At 44.5% G+C, this 19212-nt stretch overlaps 1 protein-coding gene across 1 annotated transcript in view; it reads left to right on the top strand.

Moving 5' to 3' along the window:
• Positions 1–19212, top strand: part of LOC141167194 (asialoglycoprotein receptor 1-like) — a 230250-nt gene that overhangs the window by 99306 nt on the left and 111732 nt on the right. The window contains exons 4-5 of the mRNA XM_073654628.1: positions 11435–11530; positions 11609–11668. Of these exons, the coding sequence (XP_073510729.1) occupies positions 11435–11530; positions 11609–11668 (156 nt within the window). The remainder of the gene's footprint in view (positions 1–11434; positions 11531–11608; positions 11669–19212) is intronic.

The raw sequence follows: 19212 nt of genomic DNA, 5'->3' as shown, positions 1-19212 counted from the left end.
GCAGATGACAAGTCTAGGAGGAGGAGGACAGAGTAGTGTCACTTGTATTTGGCAGTTAGTAGGTTGTTGGTGACTTTAGTCAGTGCATTTTCAGTAGAATGGTGCGGTCGGAAACCAGATTGTAGACGGTCGAAGAGGGAGCAGGAGGAGCGGTGGGAGGACAGTTCAGAATGGACGTATTGTTCCAGTAGTTTTGAGGCATAGGGGAGAAGTGATATGGGGCGATAGGTAATCAGAGAGGATGGGTCAAGGGAGGTCTTTTTGAGGATGGGTGTGATTGAGGCATGTTTGAAGCATGAGGGGAAGACACCAGTTGTTAGTGACAGGTTGAAGAGGTGGGCTAGGGCTGGGATGAAGATAGTGGTAAGGTTTGGGATGAGGTGGGGAAGGATTGGGTCAAGTTTACAGGTGGTGAGGTGTGATTTGGAGAGTAAAGAGGAAAGTTGATCTTCCGTAATGGTGGAGAAGGTGGTTTTGGAGGAGGAGGGTTGAGTAGGTGTCGGGAGGGGCTGTGGGGGCTTTAAGCAAAAGCTTTGTCTGATGGTGTCAATCTTCTGTTTGAAGAATGAGGCACAGTCTTTGGCTGAAATAAGAAGAGAGGGAGGAGGCGCTGGGGGACGGAGGAGAGAATTGAAGGTGTTGAATAGTTGTTTGGGGTTGTGAGACAGGGAGGATATGAGAGATGCGAAGTATGTTTGTTTTGCTGCAGTGAGTGTGGACTTGAAGGTAGTGAGGGACTGTTTGAATGCGATGAAGTGCTCATTGGAGTGGGACCTTTTCCATCTACGCTCAGTTGTTGATTGTGCGAGCTTTGGTATGTGTGAGGGGGGCGACCGAAACGAGAGCTGCAGCTGTTGTGGTGTTGCATAAAGTGGCAGCAACATCTGCATCATGTAAGGAGCTAATGTCTGTAAGAGGGAGAAGGGATTCAGAGAGTGAGTGTAGGTCAAGGTGTTTGAGATTTCTGCGAGGGTATGCAAGTTTGTGGCATGGGGATTGTTGCCCTGGAGAGGAGAGGGTAGAGAATGTAAGTAGGTTGTGGTCAGAGAGAGGGAGAGGTGAGTTAGAGAGGTTAGATAGGGAACAGAGGCGGATGAAGATGAGGTCCAGTGTGTGGCCATTTTTGTGGGTGGGTGTGGAAGACCACTGAGTAAGACCGAAGGAGGAAGTGAGGGATAGAAACTTAGAGGCAGCTGAGAGGAAAGTGTCAATGGGGATGTTAAAGTCATCCATGAGGATAGTGGGGATGTCAAGGGAGAGGAAATGAAGTAGCCAAGTGGTGAAGTGGTCAAAGAAAGTGGTGGTTGATCCTGGGGGGCGGTAAATGATAGCCGGTCGGAGGGGGAGTACATGCGCACGCAGTGCACTTCAAAAGAGGGGAGAGTAATGGAGGGCGGCTGTGGGATATGGGTGAAGGCGCAGTTATCTGAGAGGAGGAAACCTATTCCTCCACCATGCTTGCCGGTGGGGCGGGGGGTATGGGAGAGGTGGAATCCACCGTACGAAAGTGTAGCAGGAGAGGCCGTGTCAGAGGGGGTGAGCCAGGTTTCAGTGATGCCGAGGAAGGAAATCTGGTTAGTGATGAAGAGGTCGTAAATGTAGGAAAGTTTGTTGCAGACGGAGCGAGCGTTCCATATAGCTCCTGTTAGAGGGAGTGGGGAAGTGGGGGCTGGGCAGATGGGTATAAGGTTAAAAGGGTTACGAGAGTTTGGGATAGATCATGGGTAGGAGGTGGAAGTGATTGTAGGGATGTGGTGAGGAGGGCCAGGATGTGGAGAGATGTCACTGGCAGTGAAGAGGAGCAGAGAAAGCGTTAGTAGGTGGGAGCAGGAGAGGGCATGAGGTGGCTGTCTGTGTTTGGAGACAAAGGATTGTATGTTGAGGAATAGCTCTGAGGAGGAGGTGAGATGCGTGGGGAGAATGGAGGGAGAGATGAAGAGTTCATTACTAGGTGTAGGGATTAGGGGTTGTTGTAAGAAGTGAAGGATTAAGGGGGTGAGAGTGAAAACAAACACAAACGTTGTTTACTGTGACTTAGTATCCAGTTACCTTCAGTTCCCTTCAGGTTCAACTCAGGATTAATTCATATTTCCTCATACTTCAGCAATGGCCACACTTAAGGTGATGAACACAGACTAAAGTCTAACAAACTCCTAGTTCACAATATATGTGCTACAGAATGCATTCAGCTGTGAACCAGTGGGCAGTTGTCTGTGCTCATCTTGATCAGCTGATTAAGGCTGAAACAGATGCTGGATAGTCAAAGGCTAAGGTCATAAATGAAAGTGGGGGGTAGCTGGTGTTACTTGGAGAACATAACATTAGTAAATAGGAGCAGAGAGGTATAGAGAAGTCTGCATGGAAGTCAGGATGGGAAAGCTGAGTCACGTACCTGTAAGAGGAATGGATAAACAGAGATGCCAATTAGAGTGTGGTGGTGGCAGGTAAGGTACAGTCTGCATGCATCATATTATTCAGGATTAATTCATATTTTCTCACACTTCAGCAATAGCCACACTTAAGGTGATGGACACAGACTAAAGTCTAACAGACTCCTAGTTCACAATATATGTGCTACAGGTGATAATGGATTTGATGGTGCTCTGGGGGATCATCAGAGATTGGGAGATTTTTTATAACACGACCCTGACTTGTACTTCTCAACAACTTTGTCCCTGATTTGTTTGGAGATCTCCTTGGTCTTCATGGTGGTGTTTGGAGATCTCCTTGGTCTTCATGGTGGTGTTTGAAGATCTCCTTGGTCTTCATGGTGGTGTTTGGAGATCTCCTTGATCTTCATGGTGTTGTTTGGAGATCTCCTTGGTCTTCATGGTGTTGTTTGTGTTAGAACCTTGCTCTTAGGTTTTTTTTTCTTTGCTGGTCACATGACCTTGTTGGCCTATTTAATCCTGCTCCGCCCTTCTGGCTTTGCTGGACTTCATTGTATATCTACTTTCTAGCTAGCCTGTGCTCTGTGTCTTGCTCTGTTAGTTTGCTTGGTCTACTGACCTCTCTGTTCTATATATTTTGTTTGTTCGTCTGTCTGCTACTATTTCTGTTAGGAGGTGTCCCATATTCCTCCCAGTCCTTAGTACTTGTAGGGATTCCATCCCCACATCTATAGGTCTCCGTACAGACTAGCTTAGGTCTTTAGCAGGTCTGATCGCAGGATCAGGTTCCCTGTTACATCGTAGGGATTAAGCTGAGTTCTATCGTAGGGACAGATCTCCTCTCTTTCCTTAGCTCTGGTAGCAGAACATAACAGTAAGTCCAGCCAGCAAATTCTCTAAGGAAAGATTTTTCTGTTCCATCATGGTGTCGGTTCAGGATTTGGTTCATCGCCTGCAGGGACTCTCTCTGGAGGTGGCCGAGCTCCGTCAGCACGTGAGTAACTGTCCTGGAGCACATTTCTTGGAGCCTAAGGTATGTTTGCCGGATTTATTTTTTGGTGAACACCGAGAATTTTTTTCATTCAAAAATGCTTGCTTATTGCATTTTCGTTTGAGACCTAAGTCCTCTGGGGATGAATCCCAGCGCGTAGGGTTCATAATGTCACTTTTGCGCAAAGAGCCTCAGGAGTGGGCCTTTTCTTTGCAACCTAGTGATACATGCTTCAGATCAGTGGATAGTTTTTTTTCTGCTTTGGGACTATTATATGATGATCCTGACCGTGTCGCATCAGCTGAGACTGAGTTGAGACGTTTAAAACAAGGATCAGGTAATGTGGAAAAATATTGTACTCATTTCCGTCGTTGGTCTACTCAAACAGGGTGGAACGATTCTGCTCTGAAAAGTCTATTTCTTGCTGGGCTCAGTGAAAGGGTTAAAGACCTGCTAATTGCTTATCCTACACCTGAAGATTTGCAACAGGCTATGCAATTAGCTATACGGGTGGATAGAAGACTGCGTGCAAGGGTTAATGAGAGCAAATCCTCTGCTATGTCAGTTTCTGGTTATGAGAATGTGTGTACTAACAGTGGTGAACCGATGGAGATTGGATCGGTGGCACCTCGCTCTCAAGAAAAAGACCGTCGATTTTTTGAAGGCTTGTGTTTCTATTGCGGAAAATCTGGTCATTTGATTAAAGGCTGTGAGCTTCGTATGAAGAAAGAAAAAAAAATGGTCAGTCATGCTCGTATTGCCTGTTTAAATTCCAAGGGTGTATTTTTAGCTGCTTCCACGATTGCTCAGGAAAAATTAATGGAATTTCGGGTGTTTGTTGATTGCGGGTCTACTCTGAATGTAATTGATGGGGGATTCGTGGAAAGACTCAATTTAAAACCCGAACCTTTATCATCCCCCATTGCTGTGGTTTCTGTGGATGGTTCCCCTTTGAAGAATATTACTCTCAAGGTCTGTGAATTTCCTCTCACTATTAATGGTGTTCACCATGAGAAATTGGATTTGGTAGTGTTGAATAACTTGCCTTCTCCAGTAATATTGGGGTTGCCCTGGTTAAAATTTCACAATCCTGTACTGGATTGGTCTACCAGTGAAATTAAATCCTGGAGCCATAAATGTTATGACAAGTGTTGTAACGGGCGTATTGCAGCTTTGGATAGGGGAGAATTGCCTGTTCCTATTCAGGATTTTTGGAGAGTTTTTTCTGAGAAGGAATCGCAGGTTTTGCCTCCCCATAGAGACTATGATTGTTCTATTGAATTTGTCCCTGGAGCGACTCTTCCTAAAAGTCGTTTATTTAACCTTACTATTCCTGAGAGGAAGGCTTTGGAGGAATACATACAGACAAGTTTGGCCGCCGGTCACATTAGGCCCTCTAAGTCTCCTGTGGCGGTTGGATTTTTTTTTGTAAAAAAAAAGGACGGCGGTTTACGTCCTTGTCTGGATTTTCGTGAGATTAACAAAATTACGGTACGCAATCCTTACCCACTGCCATTGATTCCTGATCTGTTTAACCAGTTATTGGGGGCCAAGTGGTTCTCTAAAATTGACCTTAAGGGGGCATACAATCTGTTGCGCATGAAGGAGGGTGATGAATGGAAGACTGCTTTTAACACTCCTGTGGGTCATTTTGAGAATCTGGTGATGCCTTTTGGTCTTACTAATGCTCCTGCATTTTTTCAGAATCTGATTAATGACATCCTTAGACCTTTGATTGGTAAAAATGTGGTTGTGTATTTGGATGACATTTTGATTTATTCGCCGGATCTGGAGTCTCATTGGCGGAGCGTGCGTGAGGTATTACAGTTATTAATGGACAATTCGCTTTTTGCTAAGCTGGAGAAATGTGAGTTCGCTGTACAGAGAATTAGTTTTTTGGGCTACATTATCTCCAGCAAAGGTTTTGAGATGGATCCGGTTAAGGTTCAGGCTGTGCAGGAATGGCCTAGGCCTATTGGTTTGAAATCGATACAGAGGTTTTTGGGTTTCGCCAATTATTACAGAAAATTCATAAAAAAAATTTCTATTATTGTCAAACCTCTGACCGATCTCACCAGGAAAGGTGCTGATGCGGTTCAGTGGTCTTCTGAGGCCATTGAAGCTTTTGTGTATCTCAAGGAGAGGTTCACCTCTGCTCCCATCCTTATGCAGCCTGATGTGACTAGGCCGTTTTTGGTTGAGGTTGATGCTTCCTCTGTGGGGGTTGGCGCAGTATTGTCTCAGGATAACGGGGATGGATTACATCCCTGTGCCTTTTTTTCAAAAAAATTTTCGGAGACTGAACTGAATTACGATATTGGTAATCGGGAATTATTGGCTATTAAACTCGCATTTGAACACTGGCGCCACTTCTTGGAAGGTGCGGAATTTCCCGTTCAGGTTCTTACGGATCATAAAAATCTGATATATCTTGATGCTGCCAAGCGCCTGAATGCCCGTCAGGCTAGGTGGGCACTGTTTTTCTCGCGGTTTAATTTCTCCGTTACTTACATCCCTGGTACTAAGAATGTTAAGGCGGATGCCTTGTCTCGCAGTTTTTCTCCCATAGTCGGTGCTGAGAAAGAGGAGAACATTTTACAAGAAGGTGTTGTGATAGCTGCTTTAGACTCCGTTTTGGAAGATGAGATTCTTAAAGCTCAGGAGAATGCCCCATCTAACACTCCTCATGGGAGGTTGTTTGTGCCTGGGACCTTTAGGAGAGATTTGTTTGTTGAGTGTCACGAATCTCGGTTGGCAGGTCATCCCGGAATCTCTGAGACCAAGAGACTGGTGGGTCGCAGTTTTTGGTGGCCTGGATGGCAGAAGGAAGTCATTAAGTGGGTGCGTCAATGTACTATATGTGCTAGATCTAAGTCCTCACATACTCCTGCTGCGGGGTTGCTTTGTCCTTTGGAGGTTCCCAGTGCTCCTTGGACACATTTGGCTATGGACTTTATAACTGACCTTCCCCCCTCTGAGGGTTTTACTGTCATCTGGGTGGTCGTGGACCGTTTTAGCAAGATGTGTCACTTGGTTCCTTTCGTCAAACTGCCCTGCGCTAAAACTCTCGCTAAGGCCTTTGTCAAGGAAATTGTCAGACTTCATGGCGTTCCTACTGACATTGTTTCTGATAGGGGTCCTCAGTTCGTGGCTCGTTTTTGGCGTGCCTTTTGTGACAGGTTGGGAGTTCATTTGTCGTTCTCGTCCGGATATCATCCTGAATCTAATGGCCAGACAGAAAGGAAAAACCAGGATGTTGAGCAGTTCTTGCGTTGTTTTGTGGCAGACAATCAAGAGGGGTGGTCTGAGTTTCTGCCACTTGCTGAATTTGCTCTGAACAATCATACATCTTCTTCTGCTGGTTGTTCGCCTTTTTTTTGTTGTTCTGGGAGACATCCGTCGTTTGGGTCGTTCTCCAAGTTGGGATCTGCCGTGCCTGAGGAGGAGAATTTTTCCGGTGATTTGGAGAGAGTTTGGACGGATGTGCGTGGTAATCTTCAGGAGGCCAACAGAAAATCTAAAGACTACTTTGATAGGAAACGACAGGAGGTTTTGTTCGCTGTTGGTGACATGGTTTGGTTGTCCTCTAGGAATCTGCGGTTGAGGATTCCTTCAAAGAAATTGGGTCCCAAGTTTGTAGGGCCCTTTAAGGTGCTTCAGGTTGTCAACCAATCTGCTGTTAGGTTGGAGGTTCCTACCTCCTGGAGAATTAATCCGGTATTTCATGTCTCTCTGTTGAAAAAAGCTGTTGTATCGGATTGTGACGCCTCTGCCTCTGTTCCTCCGGTGGTGGAGGACGGGGAATATGAAATTTCTCGCATCCTTAACTCTAGACGGTATAGAGGTAGTTTGCAGTATCTTGTGGCCTGGAAAGGTTTCGGTCCCGAGGATAACTCTTGGGTGAGGTCGGATGATGTTTCCGCGTCCAGACTTATCAGAGCGTTTCACAGGAGATTTCCTGATAAGCCTGGTCCTAGGGGATCCGGAGGATCCTCTTAGAAGGGGGGGTACTGTTAGAACCTTGCTCTTAGGTTTTTTTTTCCTTTGCTGGTCACATGACCTTGTTGGCCTATTTAATCCTGCTCCGCCCTTCTGGCTTTGCTGGACTTCATTATATATCTACTTTCTAGCTAGCCTGTGCTCTGTGTCTTGCTCTGTTAGTTTGCTTGGTCTACTGACCTCTCTGTTCTATATATTTTGTTTGTTCGTCTGTCTGCTACTATTTCTGTTAGGAGGTGTCCCATATTCCTCCCAGTCCTTAGTACTTGTAGGGATTCCATCCCCACATCTATAGGTCTCCGTACAGACTAGCTTAGGTCTTTAGCAGGTCTGATCGCAGGATCAGGTTCCCTGTTACATCGTAGGGATTAAGCTGAGTTCTATCGTAGGGACAGATCTCCTCTCTTTCCTTAGCTCTGGTAGCAGAACATAACAGTTTGGAGATCTCCTTGGTCTTCATGGTGTTGTTTGGAGATCTCCTTGGTCTTCATGGTGTTGTTTGGAGATCTCCTTGTTTTTCATGGTGTTGTTTGGAGATCTTCTTGGTCTTCATGGTGTTGTTTGGAGATCTCATTGTTTTTCATGGTGTTGTTTGGAGATCTCATTTGGTCTTCATGGTGGTGTTTGGAGATCTCCTTGGTCTTCATGGTGGTGTTTGGAGATCTCCTTGATCTTCATGGTGTTGTTTGGAGATCTCCTTGGTCTTCATGGTGTTTGGAGATCTCCTTTGGTATTCATGGTGTTGTTTGGAGATCTCCTTGGTCTTCATGGTGTTGTTTGGTGATCTCATTGGTTTTCATGGTGTTGTTTGGAGATCCCCTTGGTCTTCATGGTGTTGTTTGGAGATCTCCTTTGGTCTTCATGGTGTTGTGTGGAGATCTCCTTGGTCTTCATGGTGTTGTTTGGAGATCCCCTTGGTCTTCATGGTGTTGTTTGAAGATCTCCTTTGGTCTTCATGGTGTTGTTTGAAGATCTCCATTGGTCTTCATGGTGTTGCTTGGAGATCTCCTTTGGTCTTCATGGTGTTGTTTGGAGATCTCCTTTGGTCTTCATGGTGGTGTTTGGAGATCTCCTTGGTCTTGATGGTGGTTTTTGGAGATCTCCTTGGTCTTCATGGTGGTGTTTGGAGATCTCTTTGGTCTTCATGGTGTTTGGTCAGTAGTGCCTCTTGTTTATGGTGTTGCAGCCTCTGTGGCCTTTCAGGAAAGGTAAAGTTTATATACTTGTAGATTGTGAGCCCTCGTGGGCAGGGACCTCGCTTCTCTTGTACCAGTCGCTGTCACATTGTTTTGTGTTCAAGATTATTGTAATTGTTCTTGTATGTATACCCTCTTTTTCACATGTAAAGTGCCATGGAATAAATGGCGCTATAATAATAAATAATAATAATATACTGACAGACATGTGACATTAGATTTCACACAGGGGGACGTCCTGTCACTAAGCATGGGACTTATGAAGGGAACTGCACCAGGAATATTTAGGGGCTTCATAGCAAAAGGGGATGAATACTTTCTGAAGCCGCTGTACCTATACACACACTACAGTAACACTGGCTCTTATAAATTCACCCTTAACTTACACACAATAGCGCTGTACAGGGGCCTGACTCATTATGCCCGACGTTGTACCTGCCAGTCTTAGTGAAGGGACATGGATGAATGAATTAGTCCCATCTTACAAGTATGAAGAAGGAAAGGTCCAGCTCACCTTCATTCACTTTCCATCAGGTTCAGAGTGCGGTGACCAAAGGATATGATGATCCCTCTTCACAAGCTCAAATGTCCTTCCATTGCATTTCCTGCACTTGTATAGGTAGATTAGACTTTATCTTACTAACTTCAAGCCGTAGGAACATTCCCGCCCTGTGTGTATTGTGTCCTATCTCCTGAGCCGTCACGAAGTACTCACCAATATCTTCACTATTCAGGTCTCTGTAAGTGAAGACTGGATCTGAGGGGATACGAATAATAACCTCTAATACATGTGGTATATATCATTCATGTATACAGCATATACAGCATATATATATATGTATCACCCCTATATTTGGTAAAGCGGCTTTTCTATGATCTATTGATGTTATTTATGAAGTCGCTGGACAACCCTTAGTACATGAATACTGAGTGTCAGCTTGACTTTTGGGTGATTACTATGTGCACAGATTTATTCTTGTCAGTAATGTCTCCTGATATGTTCTGTACTGAGTAATTCTGTATATATTTCTCTATGTTCACCTCCTGCCATTCGTATGGGCATTTTCCACTTCCTGAGGTCCAGAGTTTATTATTGAACTTCTAAGTCTTGGGAGCATTTCCATCCTGTGTGTATTGTGTCCTAACTGACGAGCTCAGTCATTAAAGCACCACTCTAGCATTTGGGGTTGTTTTTAGCACTGGAGTGGCGCTTTAAATATAAGGCCCTGCCCACGGTCATATACTCACCCTCCGGTGTCTTCATAGTTTTTTTTCGGTGCCACTCCAGTCCCCCAAAGACATCTTGTGTGAGTAGCTTCTGACTGGCTGGAAATCAGAAGCTACATCATAGACTCTCAATACAAGTCTATGAGAGCCATGACGAGGCCAGGACGAGGCCATGACAAGGCCAGGACGAGGCCAGGATGAGGTGTCACGGGTGTGCCAGATGTGACAGACAGTCGCCCTGCAGTTGGTTGCAGAAGATCCCTTCGTTTGGCATTACAGACACCTTTTTAGCTCTTTCACTCTAGGACCCAGCGGCTACCTCCCTCCTGCTCTAATTGACACCCTTGCCTGGGTGTTTAAATAGTTTCACTTTGCTGCAGGGCAGTGCCTGTGATATTCACATGTTTCCTTGTGAAAGCTTGGAGTGAGTGCCGTCTTTTTACTTCCTCTCTGATTCTAAGAGAACATGTGTGTTATCTCTCTGAAGTCGGCTCAAGCTAAGTTATTTTTCCCCCGTGTCTGTCTACCTTGTTGTTTTTAGTTGTTAGTGGGGATTAACTAGTTCTCACTCCTGCTTCCCTAGCCAGGCTCAAGCACGAGAGGAATACAGGTTTTACGTTCCTGTGCGGTGATTGGTGAAGAACCAATATAGGAACGGTATGGGAGACAGGGTGATATCAGATCAGCCTAGGAGGTCTCCACTTCCCCCTTTCCCTAGAGTCTGGGCTCCCTTCCCCTATTCCCTTTATGTTGCACTTAGTCTTTCCCACACCTTGCGTGACACGAGGCCAGGACTAGATTTATATTGAAAAGTGGCCTCCGACGCGCTCCATGAAACACTGGAGTGATTCAGCAGGTCATGACCGGAGTGACGATAGAAACTGATGAAGTCGTCGGTAAGTGAATATAAGACAGGGGGCCGGGACTTACATTTAAAGCTCCACTCCAGCGATGCAATAAAAAAAACACTGAAGTGGTGCTGTAAGTTACCACCACTTGTTAACTATTTGTGTGTTTGTTGTGAAGATCGAACCTGAACGCTATTTTACCTTCTAAAAAAGGAGAATTCACGCCCCGTGTGCACTGTGTTTTGGCTACTGACCTTTGTTATTAGGCTACCACCGATGTGTTAACCATTTTTTTTATTTGCGACTGTGAAGACCGGATCGGAATGTGATTTAGACATGCGAGCTGCGATCATTCATGATCAGGAATCGAAACCCGTAGATCTATGATGTCTCTGCATTGATTGACTCCTCTTTGGATCTTGTATATGCCGGGATTTCCATTATTAAAGGCCATTGGAGTTCGTGAAGGTGGATCACCATTTTCTTTTATATCTTATAAGTACCGTGCGTTCCCGACACAGATGTACAGTAGGCCACTCAGGGACTTGAGTACATTTATGGCAAAATTTACACCATCAAAGTAATGTAAATTTTCATGGATTAGATGGGTGGGCTTAGCAATGCCCAGTTCAGCCCCAACTCCACCCATTTTGGTAAAGTTGTTCAGAATTGTTGTGCAGCTTTTCATTACGCAAAATAAAATTACCACTTGTTAAGGTGTTTTACGCTTTAATTCTGGTGAAATCGCCTTAACGAATTGAGGCCTTTATGTTTCTTTTCTAGATGGTGCAGTAAGTCAGACTGAACAGAGCCTCAGCTCCAGGTTCCGGGATCTGGAAGTGTACGTCGACTCTAAAGTGGGGGGCCTGTCCAAAGATGGTGAGATGGTCCTCACAGTGACTGTTGTCCACTGATATTGTGACTTCTCTTCTTAGCATGTCTGTGTTTTTTCTTTAGCATCAAGCATGTTGGTAAAGATCCAAGAAATTGAAAGTTCAATGACGAGCTTTGCTAAAGGTAACAGAATGGAGGTCATGTGAGCCATTCCCCTCATTAGTCTCTCTCCAGAATGTCCTACACAGATGATGGTTCTTGTTGTATCATTATTAGACGATGGTTCTTGTATCATTATCTGATAATGGTTCTTGTAGCGTTATCAGACGCTGGTTCTTGTAGCGTTATCAGACGATGGTTCTTGTATCATTGTCAGACGATGGTTCTTGTATCATGATCAGATAGACGATGGTTCTTGTATCATTATCTGATAATGGTTCTTGTATCATTATCTGATAATGGTTCTTGTAGCGTTATCAGACGCAGGTTCTTGTAGCGTTATCAGACGATGGTTCTTGTATCATTGTCAGACGATGGTTCTTGTAGCGTTATCAGACGATGGTTCTTGTAGCGTTATCAGACGATGGTTCTTGTATCATTGTCAGACGATGGTTCTTGTAGCGTTATCAGACGATGGTTCTTGTAGCGTTATCAGACGATGGTTCTTGCAGCGTTATGAGACGCTGGTTCTTGCAGCGTTATCAGACGCTGGTTCTTGTAGCGTTATCAGACGATGGTTCTTGTAGCGTTATCAGACGATGGTTCTTGTAGCGTTATCAGACGATGGTTCTTGTATCATTGTCAGACGATGGTTCTTGTAGCGTTATCAGACGATGGTTCTTGTAGCGTTATCAGACGATGGTTCTTGTAGCGTTATCAGATGCTGGTTCTTGTAGCGTTATCAGACGATGGTTCTTGTAGCGTTATCAGACGCTGGTTCTTGTAGCGTTATCAGACGATGGTTCTTGTAGCATTATCAGACGCTGGTTCTTGTAGCGTTATCAGACGATGGTTCTTGTAGCGTCATCAGACGCTGGTTCTTGTAGCGTTATCAGATGATGGTTCTTGTAGCGTTATCAGACGCTGGTTCTTGTAGTGTTATCAGACGCTGGTTCTTGTAGCGTTATTAGATGATGGTTCTTGTAGCGTTATCAGACGCTGGTTCTTGTAGCGTTATCAGACGATGGTTCTTGTATCATTGTCAGACGATGGTTCTTGTAGCGTTATCAGACGATGGTTCTTGTAGCGTTATCAGACGATGGTTTTTGTAGCGTTATCAGACGCTGGTTCTTGTAGCGTTATCAGACGATGGTTCTTGTAGCGTTATCAGACGCTGGTTCTTGTAGCGTTATCAGATGATGGTTCTTGTAGCGTTATCAGACGCTGGTTCTTGTAGTGTTATCAGACGATGGTTCTTGTAGCGTTATCAGACGCTGGTTCTTGTAGCGTTATCAGACGATGGTTCTTGTAGTGTTATCAGACGATGGTTCTTGTAGCGTTATCAGACGCTGGTTCTTGTAGCGTTATAAGACGATGGTTCTTGTATCATTGTCAGACGATGGTTCTTGTAGCGTTATCAGACGATGGTTCTTGTAGCGTTATCCGACGATGGTTCTTGTATCATTATCTGATGATGGTTCTTGTAGCGTTATCAGATGATGGTTCTTGCAGCGTTATCAGATGATGGTTCTTGCAGCGTTATCAGACGCTGGTTCTTGTAGCGTTATCAGACGCTGGTTCTTGTAGCGTTATCAGACACTGGTTCTTGTAGCGCTATTAGACGATGGTTCTTGTAGCGTTATCAGACGCTGGTTCTTGTAGCGTTATCAGACGCAGGTTCTTGTAGCGTTATTAGATGATGGTTCTTGTAGCGTTATCAGACGCTGGTTCTTGTAGCGTTATCAGACGATGGTTCTTGTAGCGTTATCCGACGATGGTTCTTGTATCATTATCTGATGATGGTTCTTGTAGCGTTATCAGATGATGGTTCTTGCAGCGTTATCAGATGATGGTTCTTGCAGCGTTATCAGACGCTGGTTCTTGTAGCGTTATCAGACGCTGGTTCTTGTAGCGTTATCAGACACTGGTTCTTGTAGCGCTATTAGACGATGGTTCTTGTAGCGTTATCAGACGCTGGTTCTTGTAGCGTTATCAGACGCAGGTTCTTGTAGCGTTATTAGACGATGGTTCTTGTAGCGTTATCAGACGCTGGTTCTTGTAGCGTTATCAGACGCTGGTTCTTGTAGCGTTATCAGACGATGGTTCTTGTATCATTGTCAGACGATGGTTCTTGTAGCGTTATCAGACGATGGTTCTTGTAGCGTTATCAGACGATGGTTCTTGTAGCGTTATCAGACGCTGGTTCTTGTAGCGTTATCAGACGATGGTTCTTGCAGCGTTATCAGACGATGGTTCTTGTAGTGTTATCAGACTCTGGTTCTTGTAGCGTTATCAGACGCTGGTTCTTGTAGCGTTATCAGACGATGGTTCTTGTAGCGTTATCAGACGCTGGTTCTTGTAGCGTTATCAGACGATGGTTCTTGTAGCGTTATCAGACGCTGGTTCTTGTAGCGTTATCAGACGCTGGTTCTTGTAGCGTCATCAGACGCTGGTTCTTGTAGCGTTATCAGACGCTGGTTCTTGTAGCGTTATTAGATGATGGTTCTTGTAGCGTTATCAGACGCTGGTTCTTGTAGCGTTATCAGACGATGGTTCTTGTATCATTGTCAGACGATGGTTCTTGTAGCGTTATCAGACGATGGTTCTTGTAGCGTTATCAGATGATGGCTCTTGTAGCGTTATCAGACGATGGTTCTTGTAGCGTTATCAGACGATGGTTCTTGTATCATTGTCAGACGATGGTTCTTGTAGCGTTATCAGACGATGGTTCTTGTATCATTGTCAGACGATGGTTCTTGTAGCGTTATCAGATGATGGTTCTTGTAGCGTTATCAGACGATGGTTCTTGTAGTGTTATCAGACGATGGTTCTTGTAGTGTTATCAGACGATGGTTCTTGTAGCGTTATCAGACGCTGGTTCTTGTAGCGTTATCAGACGATGGTTCTTGTAGCGTTATCAGACGCTGGTTCTTGTAGCGTTATCAGACGCTGGTTCTTGTAGCGTCATCAGACGCTGGTTCTTGTAGCGTTATCAGACGCTGGTTCTTGTAGCGTTATTAGATGATGGTTCTTGTAGCGTTATCAGACGCTGGTTCTTGTAGCGTTATCAGACGATGGTTCTTGTATCATTGTCAGACGATGGTTCTTGTAGCGTTATCAGACGATGGTTCTTGTAGCGTTATCAGACGATGGTTCTTGTAGCGTTATCAGACGCTGGTTCTTGTAACGTTATCAGACGATGGTTCTTGTAGCGTTATCAGACGCTGGTTCTTGTAGCGTTATCAGATGATGGTTCTTGTAGCGTTATCAGACGATGGTTCTTGTAGTGTTATCAGACGATGGTTCTTGTATCATTGTCAGACGATGGTTCTTGTAGCGTTATCAGACGATGGTTCTTGTAGCGTTATCCGACGATGGTTCTTGTATCATTATCTGATGATGGTTCTTGTAGCGTTATTAGATGATGGTTCTTGTAGCGTTATCCGACGATGGTTCTTGTATCATTATCTGATGATGGTTCTTGTAGCGTTATCAGATGATGGTTCTTGTAGCGTTATCAGACGATGGTTCTTGTAGTGTTATCAGACGATGGTTCTTGTAGTGTTATCAGACGATGGTTCTTGTAGCGTTATCAGACGCTGGTTCTTGTAGCGTTATCAGACGATGGTTCTTGTAGCGTTATCAGACGCTGGTTCTTGTAGCGTTATCAGACGCTGGTTCTTGTAGCGTCATCAGACGCTGGTTCTTGTAGCGTTATCAGACGCTGGTTCTTGTAGCGTTATTAGATGATGGTTCTTGTAGCGTTATCAGACGCTGGTTCTTGTAGCGTTATCAGACGATGGTTCTTGTATCATTGTCAGACGATGGTTCTTGTAGCGTTATCAGACGATGGTTCTTGTAGCGTTATCAGACGATGGTTCTTGTAGCGTTATCAGACGCTGGTTCTTGTAGCGTTATCAGACGATGGTTCTTGTAGCGTTATCAGACGCTGGTTCTTGTAGCGTTATCAGATGATGGTTCTTGTAGCGTTATCAGACGATGGTTCTTGTAGTGTTATCAGACGATGGTTCTTGTAGCGTTATCAGACGCTGGTTCTTGTAGCGTTATAAGACGATGGTTCTTGTATCATTGTCAGACGATGGTTCTTGTAGCGTTATCAGACGATGGTTCTTGTAGCGTTATCCGACGATGGTTCTTGTATCATTATCTGATGATGGTTCTTGTAGCGTTATTAGATGATGGTTCTTGTAGCGTTATCCGACGATGGTTCTTGTATCATTATCTGATGATGGTTCTTGTAGCGTTATCAGATGATGGTTCTTGCAGCGTTATCAGATGATGGTTCTTGCAGCGTTATGAGACGCTGGTTCTTGTAGCGTTATCAGACGCTGGTTCTTGTAGCGCTATTAGACGATGGTTCTTGTAGCGTTATCCGACGATGGTTCTTGTATCATTATCTGATGATGGTTCTTGTAGCGTTATTAGATGATGGTTCTTGTAGCGTTATCAGACGCTGGTTCTTGTAGCGTTATCAGACGATGGTTCTTGTAGCGTTATCAGACGATGGTTCTTGTAGCGTTATCAGACGCTGGTTCTTGTAGCGTTATCAGACGCTGGTTCTTGTAGCGTTATCAGACGATGGTTCTTGTAGCGTTATCAGACGATGGTTCTTGTATCATTGTCAGACGATGGTTCTTGTAGCGTTATCAGACGCTGGTTCTTGTAGCGTTATCAGACGATGGTTCTTGCAGCGTTATCAGACGATGGTTCTTGTAGTGTTATCAGACGCTGGTTCTTGTAGCGTTATCAGACGATGGTTCTTGTATCATTGTCAGACGATGGTTCTTGTAGCGTTATCAGACGATGGTTCTTGTAGCGTTATCAGACGATGGTTCTTGCAGCGTTATCAGACGATGGTTCTTGTAGCGTTATCAGACGATGGTTCTTGTAGCGTTATCAGACGATGGTTCTTGTAGCGTTATCAGACGCTGGTTCTTGTAGCATTATCAGACGATGGTTCTTGTATCATTGTCAGACGATGGTTCTTGTAGCGTTATCAGACGATGGTTCTTGTAGCGTTATCAGACGCTGGTTCTTGTAGCGTTATCAGACGATGGTTCTTGTATCATTGTCAGACGATGGTTCTTGTAGCGTTATCAGACGATGGTTCTTGCAGCGTTATCAGACGATGGTTCTTGTAGCGTTATCAGACGATGGTTCTTGTAGCGTTATCAGACGATGGTTCTTGTAGCGTTATCAGACGCTGGTTCTTGTAGCGTTATCAGACGCTGGTTCTTGTAGCGTTATCAGACGATGGTTCTTGTAGCGTTATCAGACGATGGTTCTTGCAGCGTTATCAGACGATGGTTCTTGTAGTGTTATCAGACGATGGTTCTTGTAGTGTTATCAGACGATGGTTCTTGTAGCGTTATAAGACGATGGTTCTTGTAGTGTTATCAGACTATAAGATGATGGTTCTTGTAGTGTTATCAGACGATGGTTCTTGCAGCGTTATCAGACGATGGTTCTTGTAGCGTTATCAGACGCTGGTTCTTGTAGCGTTATCCGACGATGGTTCTTGTATCATTATCTGATGATGGTTCTTGTAGCGTTATTAGATGATGGTTCTTGTAGCGTTATCCGACGATGGTTCTTGTATCATTATCTGATGATGGTTCTTGTAGCGTTATCAGATGATGGTTCTTGCAGCGTTATCAGATGATGGTTCTTGCAGCGTTATCAGACGCTGGTTCTTGTAGCGTTATCAGACGCTGGTTCTTGTAGCGCTATTAGACGATGGTTCTTGTAGCGTTATCCGACGATGGTTCTTGTATCATTATCTGATGATGGTTCTTGTAGCGTTATTAGATGATGGTTCTTGTAGCGTTATCAGACGCTGGTTCTTGTAGCGTTATCAGACGCTGGTTCTTGTAGCGTTATCAGACGATGGTTCTTGTAGCGTTATCAGACGATGGTTCTTGTATCATTGTCAGACGATGGTTCTTGTAGCGTTATCAGACGCTGGTTCTTGTAGCGTTATCAGACGATGGTTCTTGCAGCGTTATCAGACGATGGTTCTTGTAGTGTTATCAGACGCTGGTTCTTGTAGCGTTATCAGACGATGGTTCTTGTATCATTTTCAGACGATGGTTCTTGTAGCGTTATCAGACGATGGTTCTTGTAGCGTTATCAGACGATGGTTCTTGCAGCGTTATCAGACGATGGTTCTTGTAGCGTTATCAGACGATGGTTCTTGTAGCGTTATCAGACGATGGTTCTTGTAGCGTTATCAGACGCTGGTTCTTGTAGCATTATCAGACGATGGTTCTTGTATCATTGTCAGACGATGGTTCTTGTAGCGTTATCAGACGATGGTTCTTGTAGCGTTATCAGACGCTGGTTCTTGTAGCGTTATCAGACGATGGTTCTTGTAGCGTTATCAGACGCTGGTTCTTGTAGCGTTATCAGACGCTGGTTCTTGTAGCGTTATCAGACGATGGTTCTTGTAGCGTTATCAGACGATGGTTCTTGCAGCGTTATCAGACGATGGTTCTTGTAGTGTTATCAGACGATGGTTCTTGTAGTGTTATCAGACGATGGTTCTTGTAGCGTTATAAGACGATGGTTCTTGTAGTGTTATCAGACTATAAGATGATGGTTCTTGTAGTGTTATCAGACGATGGTTCTTGCAGCGTTATCAGACGATGGTTCTTGTAGCGTTATCAGACGCTGGTTCTTGTAGCGTTATCAGACGATGGTTCTTGCAGCGTTATCAGACGATGGTTCTTGTAGTGTTATCAGACGCTGGTTCTTGTAGCGTTATCAGACGCTGGTTCTTGTAGCGTTATCAGACGATGGTTCTTGTAGCGTTATCAGACGATGGTTCTTGCAGCGTTATCAGACGATGGTTCTTGTAGTGTTATCAGACGATGGTTCTTGTAGTGTTATCAGACGATGGTTCTTGTAGCGTTATCAGACGATGGTTCTTGTAGTGTTATCAGACTATAAGATGATGGTTCTTGTAGTGTTATCAGATGATGGTTCTTGTAGCGTTATCAGACGATGGTTCTTGTAGCGTTATCAGACGCTGGTTCTTTTAGCGTTATCAGACGATGGTTCTTGCAGCGTTATCAGACGCTGGTTCTTGTAGCGTTATCAGACGATGGTTCTTGTAGCGTTATCAGACGATGGTTCTTGTAGCGTTATCAGACGATGGTTCTTGTAGCGTTATCAGACGCTGGTTCTTGTATCATTGTCAGACGATGTTTCTTGTAGCGTTATCAGACGATGGTTCTTGTAGCGTTATCAGACGATGGTTCTTGTAGCGTTATCAGACGCTGGTTCTTGTAGCGTTATCAGACGATGGTTCTTGTAGCGTTATCAGACGCTGGTTCTTGTAGCGTTATCAGACGATGGTTCTTGTATCATTGTCAGACGATGGTACTTGTAGCGTTATCAGACGATGGTTCTTGTAGCGTTATCAGACGCTGGTTCTTGTAGCGTTATCAGACGATGGTTCTTGCAGCGTTATCAGACGCTGGTTCTTGTAGCGTTATCAGACGATGGTTCTTGTAGTGTTATCAGACGCTGGTTCTTGTAGTGTTATC

Source organism: Phyllobates terribilis, unplaced genomic scaffold, assembly GCF_046119375.1.
Source record: "Phyllobates terribilis strain yellow unplaced genomic scaffold, ASM4611937v1 Scaffold_11__3_contigs__length_659146591, whole genome shotgun sequence".
Lineage (NCBI taxonomy): Eukaryota > Metazoa > Chordata > Amphibia > Anura > Dendrobatidae > Phyllobates > Phyllobates terribilis.
This window is presented reverse-complemented; position numbering and strand designations above follow the sequence as displayed.